This window comes from Neofelis nebulosa, chromosome 2 (assembly GCF_028018385.1).
Source record: "Neofelis nebulosa isolate mNeoNeb1 chromosome 2, mNeoNeb1.pri, whole genome shotgun sequence".
Lineage (NCBI taxonomy): Eukaryota > Metazoa > Chordata > Mammalia > Carnivora > Felidae > Neofelis > Neofelis nebulosa.
Window position 1 is genome coordinate 60217386 of NC_080783.1, and position 15558 is coordinate 60232943.

Below are 15558 nucleotides of genomic sequence, written 5' to 3' on the forward strand. Positions count from 1 at the left end.
TGACCTGGTTGGTAGGCATTGTTTACCATTTGAGCTGTTCTCAGCCCAGATCCTGACGTACAGGATTGAGATGGTTGTCGTACATCTTTGCTTTTCCAATGCAGTGCTTTTAATTTCATTTCAAATAATCAGTCCCTGTTATAATTGATTATTCTCAAGACCTAGTTTTTGGTTCAGAAAACACAAGTCATTTTGAGTTATCACAGTCTTCCTTCTTTCAGTGGCTTTGGAAAACCTTCGAAAGCAAAGATGTCCTGTCATCAATGGAGTCAACAACTGTGGCTATTCAAATATTTTTAAAAGACCATCACAAATTTAAATTTTGTTTCTGTTTCCATAAGTAGTATATTCCTACTCTCTACAAACTCAAATCCTAATTTTTGAAGTCCTATAATAGAGTCAGTGTATCTGTATGAGCCAATGGCAACCCAAGGAGATCTGAGCCAACTATGGATTCGGTGGGAAACTAGAGCTCTCTGGGAGCTAACTACACATATTATTATAGCTGGAAACCAGCTGTATGTATTTGTCATGCAGTCATACCTATGTTTTATCACGTGTACTTCCTTGCCATTCACTATCTTAAAAGGAATTCAGGGTCTTGATGAAGAAGGCCACGAGGGATCATGTGGTGTGCTGGAGCCGCCCTCACAAGCTGGTTGCTCACACCTCTTCCCAACCTCAAGTTCAGGGACATCAGATCGGTAATTGGCCCTGGTGAAAATATTTATACCATGGAGATCCACGAACACTACAAGTCAGGGCCATTTTCTCCCATTGTTAGACATTTTCTGGTGTGCCGTTTCTACATGTGATTATCCATCTATCAGCAAGTATGTGCTTAGCAGCTCTGCTCTGGGCCTGTAAGCAGCTGCTTGACCTGTGTGATGAAGTGTAGCCCCACTGTGATTAGAAATATGCAGCAAGTTCATGCAGTCATATTCTAAGCTGCATTTGCTCCCTGGCTGTCAATTAAAAGTTGTATTTCTTACAGAACCCTGCCACTACAAGCCCATATACTTAGGCACACGGACATGTGTGTGTGCATATGTTCATCCCCTAAGAAAGAGTTGATCATAGGAAATAAGCTTCTTTACACTGCATTTTTAATAAATGCAAGATATATCAAAGTAAAGCATTGCTTTTGGCTGTTCTGAAATTTACAAAAAGTGTTGGGGTTTTTTTTTTCTTCCTTACAAAATCTTTGTGCTCTGTTACTTTATTTATCCATTTATAAAAATTACACAATAGGAAAAAAAGCCCCATTTGACAGTTTTTGATATTTACAATGCTCTGAGAAAGGGCCTGGAGATTCAATTGTTTATTAAATGCAACATTTTATAAGTGATCCAATAATAAAGACCTAACAGCACAATAGTAGGTGGGAAGTATTTGTAACAAGCAGTGTTTCTAACCTAGAGAGGATGAACAGAGAAGCAGAACTGTTGACTGAATTGCTTCTGGTAAGGTGTGGAAGAAGGGGTCCCCATGTTACCCGTGACGCACGCAAGAAGTGGGGGCAGGGTGAACGGAAGAAGCCTTGGACTCTGATGGGGGCTGTTACTCTGCTTCTATACCTTCAAAATTGTGTTCCTCTTTATTTTGTCTTCCTTATTCACTTGCTCCATCAGAATACTGCTCAAAAGGAAATCAGATGTAGGAGGTACAGGAGTCCGGAAGCCTGTGTCTATTTTGGGGTCCGCGTAGCCAGGGTGCTGGCAGAGACAGGGTGGTGTTTCCCGGGCTTCTCCCCTGAGTGCTGTGGGTCATCAACTTAGACCCACAGGTTTCCATGTGGAAGGGAGGGGGTGGGGGTAGGGACTCCAGGGACCACGTCTGTGACTGTCCAGTACACGCAAGGAAAGCATGAGTTCCTTCATAACCCTGATTTAAAATTTTTATGACACAGTCTCAGAAAGTTTCTTGGTGAGAAAACTGCTGGGTGATTTGATAGTTTATTCCTTGGCAATTTGAGAATCAATATTCCTGACTGGCAAGTTTATATGAGATATAATAATAAACTCTATGGAGCTGAATATTTTAGTGAAAGAAAGGGTGTTGCCACCCTGGGGCGGGGGGGGGGGGGGTGCGGTGCATGAAGCTATCTGAGATTCCAGAAACCTTTTTCCTTTTGTGCCAAGTGGAAGGCCTTAAGATTACAAAACAAGGCATTTCCCACACAAAACAAAAGATGGTAATTTACTATTATGTGATCCCCCCCAAATTATCTTTTTATTACCAATATATCTATTTTAGGGATGATGCTACTTTCTAGAAAGGGGCAGTATGACACAGTGGTTGAGTCCTTGGACTAGATATGCCCCTAAATAGGTGGGGATTCTGGGTAAGGAACTTTACCTCTTCCTTCCTCAGTTTCTCTTGGAGATGATGCAGGGATAGTGCTCACTGTGATGGTGGCTTATAACAATTATGTGAGAAGAATGTTTGCAGAGCACTTACCACAGTGTCTGGCAAAGGTATGAAATAATTATTACAAGCATTTCAAATCTGAGCACAGGAAAATTTTGAGCTGAGAAAGACCCAATTTCTGCCAATTCCACTGTCATAATTTCAAGTTCAGGTTTGCCTCAATATATAGCATTATTTAATAATTTACTTGTTAGAAGTAGGTAAAATACATGGGTAAACCCCATTCTCAGATTTTGTTAATTTAAATGGCCAGCGAAGCCTTTGGTCCAATCCTATCTTCCCTGCCAGTTTGCCTCAAAAAGGAAAGAAGAAAAGCATACTTCATTTGTGCGAGAATCCTGTAAATGTGCATGGGGCTTTGGTCTGCTGAGGTCCCGCTTATCCAGAGGGCGAGGCAGTAAAGACACATCACAGCAAGGCGTCATGCAGTGGCCCCTGGCCACGATAGCAGGCATGTAGGCGCTCAGACGTGAATGGCTTTCCTCAGTTGAGCAAGTCAACCTCACTTTTGTGCCAGAATCCATCTGGTTGTAAAATGAGGCTAAAAACCAGCATTGCATCTGAATTCTTAAAACAAAAGGTTGACCGGTCTTACAATGAAAGGCTTTTCCTCTACATGTATTTGTTATTTGTGGATAAGGTCATATTTTCACCGTTTTCTCCTGGCAGGGCAGGTACTGAAGCAACGTACTAATTTTAAGTGGTTGTGGAACTGGTGGTCCCTTTCAGATGCGATGGGAAAATGGAGCTGCTATTTCATCATAAGGTCACTGTCCTGTATTATTCCCGGAGGTTGTAATTGTAATTAGAAAGCATCTTTCATTTTGTTTGTAAAAGGAAAGGTGAAATGGTCAAGCAGATCTCCCTGATATGCAAAGCCCGGTTTGGAGACAACTTGCAGAGCATCACTGTCCTCTAGTAACTTATTCTAGTCACGGAAAGGCTTCACCGTTTCTGTGACGATGGGTTTATGAGAACTCAGTTGGGATTTTGAGGATGTCCTTTTTTTCTTGGGTTCCACCTTTAAAGGTTAAGGCACTAAGGTCAAGGTCAAGGTCAGTTTTCATGTGGGGAATTGGAATTTCAAATATTTGGGGGAAATGTTTCATAATGCTAGGGTATAGGCTGGCATAACTGGGTAGTTTAGAACTGGACAGTGATTTATTCTAGGATTATTTTATGAAAATGTACAGATGGCTTAAATCTCCTGGGACAGGTATGTGAGCTAGCACATGTTTAATAAGAAGGTAATGATAAAGATGTAATTTCCAGTCTCAGCTCTGTCCTCGCCCCATCTAAGGCTGGTCACACACTTCCTCTTGTTCTCTGTTTCCTGATCAGTGATGACAATATTATACCTTAAGCATCTCACAGAAATGCCAAGGGGATAAATGAGATGACATTTATGAAATAACTTAGCTCTTTAGAACAAAGTACTAAGTAGAAGCTTTAAACATTATATTCAGGAAGTTATTTGCAAATGACCATGGACCTCTTCAAACCTTGCTTTAAAACTCACCCCTTCCAGAAAAGCTTTTCCTGATTAACCTCATCCATTCCAGTCCTTTTTTTAATTAAAAAAATTTTTTTTTTTTTTTTTTTTTTTTTTTTTAATTTTGGAGAGAGAGAGCGCCTGAGCTGGAGAGAGGGGTAGAGGGACAGAGAGAGAATCTTAAGCAGGCTCCACACTCAGCACGGAGCCCGCCAGTCACTTCTTTATACTTTTAGCACCATGGCGTGACATCCACATTGTACATTTCACTTTTTGATCTGTTATGTGATAACATCATCTGCCCAGCTGCCCACACTAGAAACCTGGCAATATCCTGGCTCCTCTCCCATCCCTACACCATTTCCAGCTGGTGACCCAGTCTGAGCAGTTCCATCTCGAGGTCCTTGGACTCCTGGCGCTTCCATGGCACTGCCATAGCCTCCTCTCCTTGTTCCCTTTAACCTGGTTGTCTGCATTGCCCGCTAATGGGTCTTTCTCACTTTAGCCTGGTCTCTTTCCAGTTGACCCTCCCCTGTGCTTTTTAGAGATATTTTATTTATTTACTTCAAAAAATTTTTTTATATTTTATTTTTAGGTAATCTCTACACACAACATGAGGCTTGGACTCACAACTCCAAAGTCAAGAGTCGCATGCTCTAATTGAGCCAGCCAGGTGCCCCTGCGAGATCTTTTAAAAACATAAATCTGATCCTATCTACTCCCTGCTTAAAACTTTTCAAACTCCTTAGTTTAGCACCTAACATCGTTCTTTTTCTGGTCACCAGCCACTATTATGGCCTAACTCTCACCACACTCGTCCCCCTGCTTCGTGCTAAGTCCCAGAGGTAGTGATGCTTGAAGTGAGTTGTGCAGTTCCATAGAAATTAGCCTAAAGAAGAGCTCCCTGTGTCCTCCTGGCTTCATACTTCATACATCTTTTGCAGATGCTAGCTATGCCTTTTGCCTTTCATGTCTTCTCCCTGCCTAATAATTCCTAATGGTTTTAAATTTTTAGTTGAAGCACCACTTCTACCAAAAAGACCTTAAGATCCTCTCTGACCCCTCTATGCATCTGCTTTCAATGTGCAGCCAGTGTGCTTCCATTGAATGATGTGCTTGATGTTGTTAAAAAAAAAAAAAAAAAAAAGCGTCATTCTGTACTAAAACCATTCACTGATCTTGTCTATTTCTTCCAATCAGCGATGGGTTCCTTGCAAGCCGGGGACTGTACTTTTTGATTTTGTATTCTGACCTTCTAGCAGACAGCCAGGTCCTCAGTAAATGTCTGCTGAATGCATGGTATAAATGTATTGAAATTATGACTGTAGGCATGATCAAGGATCAATAGGCTGTCAAAAGCTGCAGTGACTTTAGGCCTCGTGAAAACCTACGGCTTGAGAAGGCTACACAACTGTGAACAAAACGAAACCACTGTATTTGGTCTCCAGTATCCTTTATACCTTGCAAATGTTTACAGAAGATATTTTTTAGTTTTCCATATTAACAAGTCATTTCTTTGTTAGTTGCAAGTTATTTTCTTGGTTGAGACTAAATTTGACAAGTCTCTCTCAAAAAAAATTCTTCCCTCTTCTTTCACCACCTACAAGCCATACGATGGTTTAAACAAAGAGTACTAAGTGCCATGGAGTCGAGGACATCAAAGAAAGCAAATTAAAATATGTGATTTGTTTACCATCACATGGCCTTGGGAGTGCCCACGGCCACAGAATCTCAGGGCTAGAAGGGTGCCTGGTTGTTGTTGTAGAGAGGATCTTACTGCCCCACTTTCTGTAGCTGCTTCTAACAACAGGAATGACTAGACCATGACCCATCACAGGAAGAAAGGAAAGTGCTCGTATATGAGAAACCTTTCACTCAACCAGCTGCTGCTGCTGCTGCTGCTTTTTTTTTTTTTTTTTTTTTTTTTTTTTTTTTTAACTCAACCAGCTTCTATGGCAAAACCAGGGAGATAAAGATTTCCATTCAGCAAAAGCACCGATATATCTGTAGTGGTGCAGGCAGGACACTGTCAGGAGTCCAGAAAGTGTATCTTTTGAAGTGTTTACCCCCTCAAAACCATTTCCAGTCACTCCCAAACACTGGTTTCAGGAATGGCCTGGGGTATGCACAGCATAATTAGGGACAGGCCAGTAGGCTAGCTGAGCCGAGACTAGCACTCCCAGAGCAACTGGCTATGGGTTGTAAGGAGCTATATTCACAAGGTCTCTTAGCTGCTGCCTCCAAAGAAAGGTACAAACGGTGCCGTAAGTAAGAGCTTCGTTCTGGGATCAGAGAGGCCTGCATTCAAAGCCTCATATCTCTGCTTGCTAGCCAGGTAACCCTTGGGTAAGTTAGTTAACCTTTTCAGAGCCCCAGTTTCCTCATTTGTAAAATAGGGGGAAGTAGCATTTACGCCTCAGTGCTGTGTGCCTGGAACACAATATGTGGTCCGTTAATATAAGTTATCATTACTGCCTATCTATGGTAATCCAAAGTAACACAAACTTGTGATTCCAGTTCATATGCCACCTGGGTCAAGTAATTTTGCCATACTCTAAAATTAACATATAGCGAAAGCCTGATTGAATAAGTGATGGTCAAATGCCCTTCTGCCCTATTTAGAGCTGATTCTTTGGGTTTCCATATTGCCTACAGTTCTACTCTCAGTGTTGTTTTACTCTCAGTGTTATAAAACAGAAACAAGAAGATGAGATGCTCGATGCCCAACAGCACCAACTGTCACTTTGGCATCCTCCCCGCCACCCCCCAATGCTCTGCTGTGAGTTTCCCTGAGGGTTTGGGTAGTCTCACACAGGACTCTTCAGCTGAACAAGAGAGTAAGATTCCAAGACTGGATTACATAGGTGGCCGGCAGCCTTTCTTTTTGTTTCTTTTTTTTCTTTTTTTTTAATGTTTAGTTTTGAGAGAGAGGGAAAGGGAGAGAAAGAGTGGGGGAGGGGCAGAGAGAGAGGGGAACAGAAGATTGGAAGTGGGCTCTGTGCTGACAGCAAGTGAGTTGATGTGGGGCTCAAACTCACAAACTGTGAGATCATGCCCTGACCTGAAGTTGAAACGTTTAACCGACTGAGCCACCCAGGCGCCCCTGGCAGCCTTTCAAGTAAATTCTATTTTTTAAAGCCCATATACTTTACTCATAATTGAGTTATCTGCTGGTTGGGGATGGAGGGGGGGGGGGGGAGGTGTATGAAATCACACAGTTCCAAGAGAGAAAAATAGTAAATTAGATCGAAATTTATCCAAAAGACTTAATATGTGATTTACCTGTGGGCCAGTTCCTGGTTTCAAGTGAAAACCAAAAACAAGTTCAAGGTTCACGATTTTTTCCTCATTTTCTTTAGGTTCATCTACTGAGTCCTAAAACAGAAAACCAAGCACTATTTACTCTAAATAGTATGTAGTGTCTTTTTTTTAATTTCATATAGAAGAGATGATTTCTCAGTAATAGTGTTTCCATGCTAACCTATTGTTTAATGTTTGATAATTTGGATCAAGCTACAAATGACAATTCTTTAAAGCAAGAGAAATGACATCTTAAGCCTTTGAGAACATTTCCACATGACTTATCTCATGCACTACAAATTGAATGTCACTGTCTTACATGTTTCACAATGCATCTTGCATTGTACACTTTAGCAATGCACTTAGCACCTGGAGATGCACTATGAGACTCACTCTGAGAGTTCTTAACACAAGATATTTGCAAGCAGTTCCCAAAGAGGAGCTGTGTACTTGCTAGAACAGATGAAGGTGAAGGGCCAAGAAAAGAAACAAAATGAACCTTCTGGAGTTTAGAGGTGGAAAACCATAGTTAGTGAATGAGAAGAGCTCTGTGTATTAATTGCAAACACGTACTGTATAAAAACATGTGCCATATACTTGTAGACTGGATTCAAAATAATAAGTCAAATATAATACGTTATTCAAACAAGACATCTCCTACCCCCTGCACCCAATGCAAGTGATAGATAATCCAGAGCCCTACTATGTGAATTCCTTTAGTGACTTATGTGCTGGACAAAGGTTTCTGGAGACAGGTGGGAGGCCATTGTACTAATCTACAATGTTTGTATTTAACATCCCTGAGTCACTAAGGTGACATGTGTTGTTCTTATCATGAATACACTGTTAATATTTCAACTTGTAGGAATCAAGCATGTTCAATTTATGCACATCCTAAGCTTCACTCAAAGGGCCTTTTGTTAGACAATAATTAAAGTTTGCTTCAAACAACAATTCCCGACATTGGCAAATTTAGGTGTGGATGTAGCAGGTGCATACATCAATAAAGTAGCCCATTCTCGGTGAGAAAAACACCTTACTTACCTTAATCAGTGGTGGGAAGTGAAATAAGTTTAGGTAATCGTGGGTTAATTTCTCAATGGCTGACTGTAAAAACAAAAACAAAAAAACATGACTTTATTAATGATCCGATAGTGCCAAGAGAGGATTTAAATTATTGTGCACATATAAAGGCATTCTTTATGTAGCCCATAAAATATCTTGGGGATGTTAATATCCAACATCTATTGAGAATAAAGCTGTTCAGAGTATTCTAGGTAGTTCATAATTATTTAATGGAACAGGCAGATATTTTAAAGATGTTAAGTCTCAGAGTACACAGTAAATAAAACCATTCTTCAAACACTGGTAGAGTATACTAGCGACAAGTTAATGTTCTAGTGTGCAGAATGCAGTTGTCACCCTGAGTAACTGTGGGAAAAACAACAAAGAACATGAATATATCACCAGAGACTTTCATTAAGGCTGAAATCTCACTAAAGGGTTTATTGCATGGTAAGGGCTTTACTATGGGTATGTGTCCAATGCTCCCCCTACCCCCACTGAAGCACAAAGAACTCTTGAAGGAAAGGGCAACCATTTAAATTATTTTTTTATACTCCTCAGGTATAATCCAGCTTTTCTGTGAACAGAACGTATCACGTAGAGAGTAAGAAAGTGCCAATGTGAGAAAAATTAGATGCATTTTTCAAAGTGAAATGAAAGCTGTTGACACTTGACAATGTAATGAACACTTACGGATGTTCAGCCCCATTCCCTCCGCACGGCCCCTCCACGTGAAGGCTTCCAGGCACAGGGAAGAAGGATGCTGAGACAGGTTTAAAGGGACAACGAAGTGGCAGAGGGGTAGGTAGAAAGACTGTTTAGTTTCATGACCTACCATTTAAGGGTTGAGAGTCTCTTTGAGAAAGTATACAGCGATGATTGTGCTTTCCTTGGTGACAGCAGAGAATGGAGGGCACATTCTCATTGTGTGTGTGTGTGTGTGTGTAACATGCCTGACAAGTACCAGGAAGGCTCCTTTAGTCTGAAGGTATTCACCTGGTGTCCTATCCCCAGAGGCCCAGCTCAAAGCACTATTTATTCTCCTATCCCCACAAATGTTTGCAGGACCTCCCAGAACAAGCCTCCATCATCCTTTTCTCTTAATCCTTCTCTGTCATACAAGCTTATTTGTCAGAAATACCCACAACCCGGCTGAGTTTAAGAGTGCCACGTGTTGGCTGAGTCTCCCGTGAGTGGCCAGTAACCTAGCTGTGGCTTTGGCAGTTAGGTGGACCGCCTGAATTTTGAGACTCACCTCTCTGGCAACTGTCTTTATGCACATATGCATTCTCATCCATGAGTTTCAGGGGAGTCTTGGGTCCCCCCCCCCCCCCCCCCGATACTGGTCTGCTCTCTGTTTTGGAGCTCAGGGCAGATACTCTGCTTCATGAGCAGAGGACATTGCACTGACCCCACCCCAACCAGCTGCCTCCAGTGAGGGCTTTCCCTTCATGCAGGTGTTTCATGGCTTCTGTGCAGCATTAGACTCTTTTTTTATAAAGTTTTTTAACCTTTGGCTTCTGTAACACCATTCTCTCCTCCTTTTCCTACTTCCTGGGTGGGCATTCCTCTTTTCCTCCTGCCTAGGCTCCTAGGACTTCTCCTTGCCACATGCATCCTTCTTGAAGGCCCATCGTCCGTCAAATAGAGAAAGCTTCCCCACTGGAAGACTGTTTGTGGTCAGGCGTGTACATGCCACTGTGCTTTCCTTCTTTTTATTTATTTATTGAGGTGAAATTCACTGTCATGAAATTAACCATTTTAAAGTGCTGAATCAGCAGCATTTAGTACCTTCGGAGCATTGTGCAGCTAGTACCTCTGTCTAGTTCCAAAACATTTGGGGACCCTGTGCCAAGTAGCAGTCACTCCTGGCATTCCCAGCCCCTGACAACCACGAATTCATTTTCTGTAAGACGGATTTACCTATCTTCTGGATATTTCATGTAGATGGAATCATACACTAGGTGACCCTTTGGGTCTGGCTTCTTTCATTCTGCAGGATGGTTTTGAGGTTATGCTATGTCACAGCGTGTGTTCACTAGTTTTCCTTCTTGAACCTGCAAATAGATCTGTTACCTGTGGAATCCTTCCCTTCTCTATTCACGTTTTCGTGACACTTAGCTAGGCCTTCTTACTTTGTATCATAACCTCTGAACTGGTCTTTCCAAACCTAGCCTCTCCTTTCTAATCTACTTCACAACTTCCAGAAGCAAAGTTTTCAACATGTCAGTTCTCAAAACTTCCAATACTCCCTGCAGCTGGTCGGACTCCAGACCCCTGGACTGAAGCCATGAACTGGCCTGAAGCCACTGCACAGAAGCCATGAAACACCTGCATGAAGGAAAACACCTGCATGAACTGTCCAGGGTCTGGCCTCACCTCCCTTCCACCCTCTGCGGCACGAGGCTTCCAGACACAGCCACCTATTGTTCCTTGTAGTGAACCAGTTTTTTCTGTTCTCTCCTGTTTCCTTCTCTCTGAACTCCTTATTCTGTCTAAATTCATGTTCTTGCCTTTCCTGCGCCTGTGTGCATTCCAAATTCTGTCCTTCTTCAAGATCCAGCTTGGGAACCCTCCCCACTCCGTGAAGTTTTCCCTCTGGCCGCCCCTCCCCTCCCCCCCCCCCCCCCCCCCCCGCCCACAGCCCCTCCCAAGCAGAGGTAGTGAATGGTTCCTTTCCTCCCAACTGCCAAGACTCTTTATCATGAGAAGTTGCATGTACATGTTTTCTCTTCTCTGGGGTGTACACTCCTCAAGGGCAGGATTCTTCTTCGTATCTGCACAGGCCCAATCTTGCAGGTAGTAGGCATTCACTGAATTTGTTGAACAATAATAAGTTTGGACGTTGCTTGCCCTAATGATACCAACCAGCATGGAAGGGGCACTGTCTCCTAGGCCCGCTCGGGGGTATTTAAATCACTATTGCTCTGTGATTTAAAGCTTGCCACCCTCTTTCCTCCTGACAGCTTCTTAAGGAATGTTGGTCCTTTTTCAAAGACAGCAGAGGGAAAGGGAGGTCGGAGCATCTTACTTGTCATCTGCCAAATAGGACAGGATTTACCACATTGCTCTGTTGGAAACTTGAAACTTCTCTGCACTAGAGAAAATAATTTTTCCCATCGCAGCCCATCTGAGCCAGCTTAGCTTTTCAGGATGGATGTGCCCACACCCAGAGGTCGAGATTAAATTACTTACCAGCCTCTGAGATGTATGTTTATGAATGAGGTTTCCTGCCCTATTCTAAGAGGGAGAAGATGGTGAGGTTAAGGCTAAGCCATCATCCAACAGGTGCTCGGGCTGTAAGGACAGTCCTTGCATGGGCCCAGGGCTCGCAGAACGGAAGTAGAGGGGTTCTCTTTGGACCTCAGAGGGGATTTCCTTAGAAAGGAAAAAGCCACACCGGTGGCTTTAACTGAAGTAAAGGGAAAAGCAGTTGACGTGTTAGTAGAGACTTTGTGAGATAGGGTTTGGCTAGGAAGCTGCTTTTTCTACCTTTCCTTCTTTGACTTCTCTTCTTTCTAACCTATGCCCACCCCTCCATCCACCCACAATGGGGTTGAGAAGGTCCGGGGAACAAACTGATTTTATCCTAAAATCTCTCTTGAAACACATCTCTAGTAACAGCGTCCACACAGATGCCAGCAATTATTTGGTTTGGGTAACTAAAAAACAAGACAAACAGATCTGGTTGCTAAACTACCAAAAAAAGAAAAAAAAAGCAACAGCACCAAAAACAGGTTTCGCTTTTAAAGTGTTCAAGACTTCAGTCTGGGGGGACATGTTAGGATTTCCTGAGAAAATGAAGGATTAGAATACACACGTGGTGTGTCCATTCCGGGTCAAAAGTACAAGCACTGCAAACTGAACACACATTCCCGTGAGGTTAGGTACTACAGTGGCTTAGCTTTCACTTTGCACAGGCCCAGCATCCTTAGGGATTCCTAATGGGCAGCCAGCCTCTCTGACCTTTAAGGGAATTACCAGCTGTCTTCCCAGGTGGACGGTGGGTCTGCAGGCACCGGACAAACACGTCTCCAGGGCCTCCCGGCCCACTAAGCTGCCTCTCACACCACAGCCTTGCCACTGGCCGTGCCTTCCCTTTCGGAACACCTCCTCCCCTGTATCCCCTTCCCCTGGTTCACACTTGCTTGTCTTTAGGCTCTCAGCTCCTTCACAACTTCTTTGCAAAAGACTTTCCTCATCTCAACCTCACTTCTCCTTTGTGGCATTTCCTACAGCTGTCTTTTTATCACGATTGCATGATCAATCCCTGTCTTCTCCACTGAACTGGGGACTTCCTGAGGGCATGGAGTGATATTCAGGTGTATCTAGGTGACTTCTGCTGTGCTGGGTATTAACCCTTTTGCTGTTGGATTATGAGGAGGGAGTGGGGGTCCCATGGGGGCAAAGGCTAATTATCAGCTGGTATGGGAGTATGTCAGCACCGTAACAGCCAATTGCACTCGCATGTGTATCCTCAGCCTCTGACATGACACAAGGTCTGCTACATAGTAGGTGCTCAGTAAAGATTGTCAACCAACTGTCCTCCCTCTCTGAGGTACCTTCAGGTGGATGATGTGCCCCTTGGAGACAATGCCCATGTCCTTCAAGTCTTCTTCCTCCAGAAGAAGCAGTCGCTTTCCTGTAATGTTGTTTTCCTTAAACAAGCTTGCATATATGCTCATCTCTTCGGAAGAGTCCCCTGAAGGAAGGGATTAGAAGGCAGAACAAAATGAGATGAAACCATGCCCTGAGCAAAGTTAACTGCATGAATTAAGAAGGTAAGTTATTCTACTTGCCTTTTCTGACGAGCTGCTGAACCCAAAAATACTGCGAAAGAGAGGACACATATGGATTTGAAGATTCACACACGGTCAGTGGCCTGACTTCACAGTAAAACACACTTTTCGATAGATTAAAATATCTGTAGTTGTGCAATGTAAGTTTTGGCTCAACCACCAAGGTAAAATGAAAGACATTCTCTTTATGGATTTAAAACATCAAGCTCTCAAATTGGAGATACCCCTCCCTGTGGACATCTTGGGATACTTGAGGAAATGTGGGTTTTGCTTTTTATTTGGGAGATTTAAAAAAAGCCTTCAAGAAGGTTCTTAACTTATAATGACTTTTCTGTTTATGTGCTGGTCATCCCCGGAGCTACTGAGGGGTACTGGTTTACCCAGGAATTGTATGGGGAGCAGGGACCACACGGCAGTGGACAGAGAAGTGGGCAGAATATGCTATGTCTTAGGCCTGGTCAGGAAGTAGCTCTGTGGCCCAAGACAAGTTAAAGCACAGAGCTTCCTGTATAGAATGAAGTTGGACCCAGTGACCCTCCGTCCTTGAATATCACTTGGCACGTGTTTACTGGTAGCCTCTCACATAGAAGGGAGGCCAGACCCAGTCGCAGCAATTCTCTGGGGAGCCCTTGACCCTGGGATTTTATTTACATGGCTTGAAAACCACTCGACCTCAGAGCAAAGACTAAAAATAACTGTTAGAGCTCAGTGCTTTTTAAAAAATTTCTTCTCAAATGAGATGGGCCAACTTTCCAGCTGGGGATAAAGGGATTATATCCAGACCCATGAATAGATCCTAAGTTCTTTTTCCTTGTTAACAATCAGGGCTGGTGGGAACTTGACCAACAACGAGGCCCAGTGAATGGGAAGAAGTAGAGGCAAGTGGTGCCAAGTTTCCTCACCCTATAGAAGCCAAACAGGTTAGCTAATGTTGAAAGCAGTTTTACTTCACCAGAGCATGGTGGGCAGGGAGGAAAACGCCCCAGTCCAGAAACCAGCTTGAGGTAGGTAAACAGACCTTCCTAAGAGTTTCTAGCAGTGAATTTGTACACTGTGGCATCTGGTCTGTTCTCTGGGGTGAGGGCTTGCTAAGGCTGGCATTACAGCTGTTTTTCTTTTTCATTTAATGGGACTTGAGCCTATAAAATGGACCTGGACAAGTATAAGCCCCTTAGGTCTCTGATCAAGAATTCTCCAGACTTTTCACTAAAGAAGCAAATACAGAGACGCAACAGGCTAAGAAGGATTGTTCCTTAGGGTCTCTACCCAAGTGTAAGGTATAGAACTTCCTCTGGACTTAAGTAATCTGTCCTCCTCCTCTGGCTGCAGCTGCAGAGGATGTCTGGGAGCTTGCATCCGTTCTTCCTGGGAAAGGCCAGAGGACAGATGCACCCGTCACTTTCAAACAGGCCTAAGGTAGGAAGGAGACCCAGTTCAGTGGAATCCCAGTCTAGAGCTGCCTTTCCCAGATCTTTCTCCACTGTGGTCCCAGTCCATCCCTGGTGTTTTAGGAAAACTTAAGATCAAACTGTTTTCACGTTTGTTCATTTGGTATCCTGGATCACTCCTTTAACTTTGCCATTGGTATTCATTATAGTATTCTGGAATACCTTTCAGAGCAAATAGGGAGGTGGAATCCTCTTGTAAGATTTGAAGATACTTGCCTTGCTCTTGAGGCCTTATTTTAAATCATTACTGCATTAAAAATAGAAAAACAAGGAATTTGTCAACTTCTCCTAGTTAGATTTTCTTAAGGCCCTGACCCCTCCAGCTGCATCTGTAACTTGTGGACCAATGTCTGAAATACCTGCTCAGGTCAAAGGAGGCATTAACAGAAGCCGCTTACCACGTCATCTTCAGTCCATGAGCCAATCTCAAAGGAAGGCAGCAGCTGCATGGGAAATACGAATGCAGTGAAAAACAAAAGTAATATTATCATTGTCTTTTTGGCTCATCTCTTGTCTCCCCTATTTTAGCTTTCGGCCGCTGCTCTGGCTTGGTTTCTTCCTTGGCAGGTTAGGTTGAATGGCAAGCAGTTCTCCTGACCTTGAGGGGAATTTCTCATCGCTCCAAGCATTTACCCACAGAAGCCAATCCCGGGCACCAGCTTGTCAGTAACAATTCATTGCACTTGGTGAGCTGTTGCAGCAGGGGCTGTAGATCTTGAGACTGTCCTCTCGGTACTTGGCACACCAAGAGTAGACTTCCCTCCCACAATAGGGTTTGACAGTCCAGGAGCTTCTGACATTTGCCAGATACCAGAGCCTCCCTTGGAATTCCCACTCAGCATGAGGATCATCGGATTGTTCATGAAAATTCTGAAGCAACACTTTGGTAATCAGATGACCTTTATGCTGCTGCTGCTACTTTTTTTTTATTTTTTATTTTTTTAATTTTTTTCAAGAGAATATTAAATCGTTTATTGATTACACATGATAATGGACGATAAGCTTTAGTCCCATCTATAATTTT

The 15558-nt window shown here is 43.1% G+C and overlaps 1 protein-coding gene and 1 long non-coding RNA gene across 7 annotated transcripts in view; one reads left to right on the forward strand and one right to left on the reverse strand.

The window, feature by feature from the left end:
* MAP3K20 (mitogen-activated protein kinase kinase kinase 20) overlaps window positions 1-15558 on the reverse strand; it is a 192455-nt gene that overhangs the window by 20098 nt on the left and 156799 nt on the right. For all 3 annotated transcript variants that reach the window (XM_058713740.1, XM_058713750.1, XM_058713730.1), the window contains exons 12-16: window positions 14933-14977; window positions 13087-13117; window positions 12850-12989; window positions 8267-8329; window positions 7205-7297 (exon numbers count right to left, since the gene is read on the reverse strand). In XM_058713740.1, the coding sequence (XP_058569723.1) occupies window positions 7205-7297; window positions 8267-8329; window positions 12850-12989; window positions 13087-13117; window positions 14933-14977 (372 nt within the window). The remainder of the gene's footprint in view (window positions 1-7204; window positions 7298-8266; window positions 8330-12849; window positions 12990-13086; window positions 13118-14932; window positions 14978-15558) is intronic.
* The window catches only part of LOC131502787 (uncharacterized), a 49113-nt gene continuing 46517 nt past the window's right edge, over window positions 12963-15558 (forward strand). For all 4 annotated transcript variants that reach the window (XR_009257190.1, XR_009257188.1, XR_009257191.1 and 1 more), the window contains exon 1: window positions 12963-13068. This is a non-coding gene — a long non-coding RNA (uncharacterized LOC131502787). The remainder of the gene's footprint in view (window positions 13069-15558) is intronic.